This window comes from Lolium perenne, chromosome 6 (genome assembly GCF_019359855.2).
Source record: "Lolium perenne isolate Kyuss_39 chromosome 6, Kyuss_2.0, whole genome shotgun sequence".
NCBI lineage: Eukaryota > Viridiplantae > Streptophyta > Magnoliopsida > Poales > Poaceae > Lolium > Lolium perenne.
Genome location: NC_067249.2, coordinates 38,391,326 through 38,397,320, shown reverse-complemented (window position 1 = coordinate 38,397,320; position 5,995 = coordinate 38,391,326). Strand labels below are relative to the sequence as shown.

General features: G+C 47.6%; 1 protein-coding gene across 1 annotated transcript; it reads left to right on the top strand.

The window, feature by feature from the left end:
• The first annotated feature begins 4,026 nt into the window (after positions 1-4,026).
• Positions 4,027-5,278, top strand: LOC127309710 (uncharacterized). Its single transcript, XM_051340460.2, has one exon. It carries the CDS (start codon positions 4,092-4,094, stop codon positions 5,148-5,150), a length of 1,059 nt encoding a protein of 352 aa, XP_051196420.1. The 5' UTR covers positions 4,027-4,091; the 3' UTR covers positions 5,151-5,278.
• Positions 5,279-5,995: the final 717 nt, after the last annotated feature.

Here is a 5,995-nt window from a genome sequence, read left to right as displayed (position 1 = left end):
TTGGGTGGTCTAAATTGAAATCTTGAGAAGCATGTCGAAGGTTTGTCTAAATTGAAATGTCGAGAAGGATGTCGACAAGGTTTGTCTAAATTGGGATGTTGGGAAGGATGTCGAAGGTTTGTCTAAATTGGGATGCCGAGAAGGATGTCGAGAATGTTTGTCTAAATTGGGATGTCAAGAAGATTTGTCTAAATTGGGATGCCGAGAAGGATGTCGAGAATGTTTGTCTAAATTGGGATGTCGAGAAGGTTTGTCTAAATTGCGATGCCGAGAAGGATGTCGAGAAGGTTTGTCTAAAGAGTACTCGTATCTAAATTGTGATGTCGAGAAGGATGTCGAGAAGGTTTGTCTAAATTGGGATGTCGATAAGGTTTGTCTAAATTCCGATGCCGAGAAGGATGTCGAGGGTTTGTCTAAATTCCGATGTCGAGAAGGATGTCGGAAGTTTGTCTAAATTCCGATGTCGAAAAAAGATGTCGAAACTTTGTCTAAATGATATACCATCTGAAATATGTAATGCAAAGGTCAAAGATACTTAAAATCTCACATTGTCTAGCATTAAACTTAAAATCTCACATTGTCTTAAGATTAAGTGCCTGGTAGATAATACATCATTTCTTTTTGGGACATCTGAACTCATCGAACATGTAACTTTCTTTTCTGCACCAGGGACAACAACATGTTCATCACTGCAGGTCATGTCACTTTGTGCAGCTCTCTTTTGAGCTCTTTGTGCAGCTTGTTGTTGTAATGCAGCTCTCCGTGCATCTCTTCTCTCTTTTGCCAGCTTCTTCTCGGCTTCTTTCTTTTCTGCAAGTTCTTTCTTTATCTTCTCATCTAGTTCTTTTTTTAACTCTGCTATTATCCTCTTTGTCTCAGCTCTAGCCAGTTTGTTGATGTCATCTTCTTCCTTCTTCTTCTCCCTTTTGGCAGCAAGTTCTTGTGCTCTAAGTTGAGCTTGCTCTGCCTTCTTCTTTGGCACTTCTAGTCTCTTATTTGCTGCATCTTCAGCTTTCTCCACCTCAGCTTGATATCGTGCTTCAAGGATAGCTAGCTTCTTCTCTTCAAGTGCCTGGTTCTTTGCATGCTTCATTGCAAGTAACTTCTGAGCTAGCTCACCCTGTCTAAGTGTGCTTGCTGATGGCTGCAAGTTCACATTTTGGGCATCAAGGATGAAAGATTGGAATTGCTTCCACAGTCCTCATTGGTGGCCTCTACAAGTTGACAGTTTATTCAGTGGAGAAGAAGTACAATTTATGGAGAAAAGTACAATTTATGGAGCAAAGTACAATTTATGGAGCAAAATACAATTCATTGAGTGTCAGCTTACATCATGAGCCATTCTGCCAACTAAAATATCTTGGTATGTAGGTGGTTGTTGCTGATCATCCTGAGTACTGTTTGGATCAGGGTTTCTTGCAGTATTTGCTGGTGGTGGTGCCATATTCAGTTGAGATTCATCAGGTACTAGAAGACCATTTTTGAACCAATAACATCCATGTATGTTGTGACCTGGCTTGCCACAGTTGATGCGGTGCATAATTACTCCATGTCTTGTCACCCTTTTGCCACCACCTCTACAATCTACTTCCCAGGAGCTTACCTTATGCTTTTTGTGGGACTTCCAACATGCTTCTTGTATGTTGGTGGTAGAATGGTAGGACAATTCATTTTCTCCCACTCACTTTTGCCTTTGCACGGATAAACTATATTTGCATAAGCTTTCTTGTGCATTTCAATTGAATAACACTTATCCACTAGAGTGAGGGGGTCTAGTTTATCCATCTTTGCACAAGAAATTACATGTGGGCAAAGGATACCTGACTGCTGCCACCTTCTGCAGGTGCATGTCTTGGAATTGAGATCAACTACTTGGTCAACAGGAGTGGAACTATGCATTTCAGCAACTGAAAAGAGGCCATCACCAGCTCCATCCGCAAAGCAATTGTTTGAATATTCAATATTCTTCTCCACCATTTTTCTTATTTTTGGGCAGATAATACCAGGCCATTTCTGCTCCTCCTTTTGCTTGTTGTAGTGCCTTGTCATGACCTGCCCCTTCACCTTTTCAAACATTGACATCACATGCAACTCTCTTGCTTCCAGTATGTACCTGTATCACAAGAAATTATTGTAATTAGTACAACAACACACTTGTTTTTCAAAATATGTAAATGAAAGAACACATTTCTTACATGTTGAAAACCTCACTGTTGTTGTTGCATCAGGGAAAACCTATCTCACAGCATTGATACCTAGTCTTGATTTGACATCCATCAACAAAAAGCACATGCCTGCATCCTTGGAGGAAATCCAGCTTGCATGCCTCAATACTCAACAAAAAAGCACACAGGCCTACGAGATGTTGCAACAATGAAAACAAACATTACTGCCTGCCTCTAGCCAAGAATTCAAGCAGAAAAACGTAAAATTTCCTTTAAACCCTGACGAAACCCATGAACCCAAAGCAAACAACCAAATCAAACCACATCTCCACTCAGATCTTCCAAGAACACAGTAATACCACACAAAGTACACTTATTTCTACAAAAATCATGGATTTCTACACTCTTCTAACTATGTTGAGTGCAAATTTGGGGCTTACCGTACGCGGGAGGTGGATCCCCTTCCTGTCGGCGACGGTGAACCATCACCGAATCCTCCGACCGCCGCGACTGCGCCGCGTTCACCGCCATCTGCTCCGTCGTTCACCGCATGTCGACAGCTGCACCACTCCCCTCTTCCTTCTCTGCTTGCCGCCGTTCCATCTTCCTTCTCTGCTTTTCCTCGTTATGATCGGGGCAGGACACTTGTAGTGGTGGCAGGGCACATCTCGTCGTCTAATATTAACCGAGGGGGTTTTCGCAAAAGCTACCGCGGAGAGGTCGAGATAAGACACAATCATACTGGCAGATGGATCCTGCGCACGCCACGTAAGCCAATACATCTCTCTACACGCGGCGGTGACCGTCTGCGACAGGCCAAAACATGCTGTGTTTGGTTGCATAGAATTGGAGCGTGTAATTGGAATTTGGGCCAAATGGGCTGATTCCGCTGTTTGTTTTGCGCTCGAAATCTTTGCGTGGAAACCCAACAAAATTCTGCGCTCGGAATCCTGCTGTGCAAATAGCTGGCCAAACATTCCGAGCGAGCATGCTCGGAAATGCTCGGAAACGCTCGGAAACGAGCGTACCGCTTGGCCCGTTGCCCTCCCCGCGTCTCTCCCGGCGGGTCCTCCGCCTCATGCCGTTCCACTGCCGCCCGCCGCCGTTCCCGCGCAACGTGGCCCCGCCGCCCGCCGTCCCCCGCTGCCCGCCGCCGTTCCCCCGTTGTGTGGCCCCGCCACCCGCCGCCGCTAAGCTCTGCATCTCCCGTCGCCGAGCTCCGCATCTCCCGCCTCCGAGCTCCGCGTCCCCTCCGTCCTGCGAGCTACGCTTCCCCCACCGCCGCCGCGTGGCCTTCGAGCTCCGATTCCTCTCCGTCCTCCGAGCTCTGCGCCGTCCTTCCCCTTCCCCGCCCTCCTCGTCCCCCATCATCATCTCCGTCGGCGCCGGACAATGGCTCTCCCTGGCCGGTAGGGGAACGGCGTGGCGCCGAGCGGTGGCATGTCCTTGTCCCGTAGGAGAACAGCGCCAGGCGGTGACCTCTTCCTGCCCCTCTTCCAATTCCAATTTGAGGCTGCATCCAAACATGATTTATAATTCGGTGCCACCCTTTGATTCCAACAACAAATACCTTGTACACCCAAACAGCAGAATTGAAATGGAGGCCATTTCCTTTCCACCTTGGATTTGGAATTTCAGCCCAATTCAATTCCATGGCTAAATTTTGTGCATCCAAACACAGCTGTGTTTTCCGGCTTAGACTAGTTGCCCTAAAAAAGTTCTCTTATGAGTTACCTCAGCGCAACCCGTCTCCCAGGCTCCTACAACCTATTCCCGGCGGCTAGGAATGTTCGTTTTGGGGCTACGTCGTGTGAAGTCGTGGGGTTCAGTTGTATCCCCCAATCAGGATATCAAATCAAAATAACTAAAGTTGAAAGCCAGATTGCTTCTCTCTGTATTAGAGAGGGGAGAGAGAGGAGAGGAGCAATGAATCGCCCTTTTGTGAATCTGCTGGCCAAAAAATGGAGCGACGGCCGCCCTGCCTTCAACCTGCACCGCATCGATCCGGCAAGATTATTCTCCCCTACCAGATCACAAGAACCAGCAGATCCAACACCAATAAAGAAGGCTCCAGCTTTGGCTCGGCTGCCTCCCGCCGCCGTATCCTTCGACTGGCCCTGCACGAGATACCCCAAAGGGTGGATCCACTTCATGGCCCTCAAGAACGACATCATCGCCGTCGACCACCATGGTGACACCCTCCTCTACGATGGCGCGCTTGGCGCCGTCCGCGTCATGAACCCGAAGCCAAACCCCAGGTGCACCTCCATCTCCCTCACCGTTGGCGACAGCCTCTACACCATGGATGTCAGCCCTGGTCCGCCGCCTAAGGTGAAGTATTTCGATGCTTTTACCTACGGCCCCTCGTTTGGCAAGTGCTTGCCGGAGGACTGGTATTGGCGCCCTCTCCCGCCGCCTCCAATTGATTACGACCACTACAAGTACGAGTACGATCCTCATCAAATCTACGACAGGTCTCCGGAGCGAGAGCCACACCCCTGTTCGATTGGCTCCTACACAGTGGTTCGCGATTCGCAAATCTGGATATCCACGGTGGGCGCCGGCACCTACTCCTTCGACACGGCTACCCACGCATGGAGCAAGGTCGGCGACTGGGCTCTGCCGTTCAAAGGCCACGCCAAGTACGCCCCTGAGCATGGTCTCTGGTTTGGCTTCTCGGAGAGTGATGGGCAGCTCTGCGTGGCTGACCTTGCGCAGATGTCACCGCCGGTGAAGCTCAACTCCTGGGAAGAGCTGCCTTTGCCGGGAGGGTGGTTCCCAGTGGCGTCACACCTCTTGCCGCTGGGCTCTGGCAAGTTCTGCGTCGTGAGGTTCTTCCAGGTAATCAAGCTGTGGAGGAGGCCGGTGGTGCTCACTGGCGTGGAGTTTCATGGCACTGCAGCAGGACCAGGAAGCCTCCGGATAATCAAGCACAAGTCCAGACGTTACCATTTCCAAAACTACGAAGACGTTAAGCTTGTCTGATATTGTAAGCGAGGCCTCTTTTCAGTTTGTAGACAATGCGCTATGAGCTTTGGTCTTTTGTAAATTAGTCTTGGAGGTACGAATCATCTTATTCAGATCCTACTGTCATCCAATTATGCTAACCTCCTTGTGGGACATACTTTTTTGTTGCTAGTTACTCTTCTCTGGTTGCAGTGTCATTTTGATCGACTTGCGCTCTCTGCCAAAGAGTTTTGACGCTGTTGAATTTTGTCTGATTTCCCAGTACTATTTTGTTAGTTTTTGTTGTGCTAATATCCGACCATCCATCTGCGAGAAGTATCTAAGCATCAGTACATGCCATTGAGTAAAACTAAAGTACTATGGGGACACACGTTACTTCAAGTTCGACTGTTGAAGTGTATATACGTAGATTGCCTAACCCTATTTATCAGTTCGGGCTTTTGGTTACGTTAGCTAGTGCATTAAGCTTAACAGACACGACTATTAATATAACATTTTACATCTGGTTTATGTGTAGAATTTTAGTACTCCCTGGCTTGAAACAATTCACAACACCAATTAAATGGGCAGGAGGGAGAACTAACCACTATGTAGATCTGTTAGATGAAGCACCAGACATCAGATTTAGCAATATCTATGCAGCCTAAACCACTATGACAGCAAACAACCGAAACTGATTTAGTACGGGTTCTAACATTAAGTTGGACGCCTTGTGGCGCCAGAATGTAGTTGCAAATATTTCACACCCTTATATTCTTGGCCTATAAAGGGATACTATGGGGCAATGGTGTTGAGCTACATGAGATTATAAAATGTATTGAAGAAGCTCTCCCACTTTCCTAGTTTAATAAGAGATATAAAGT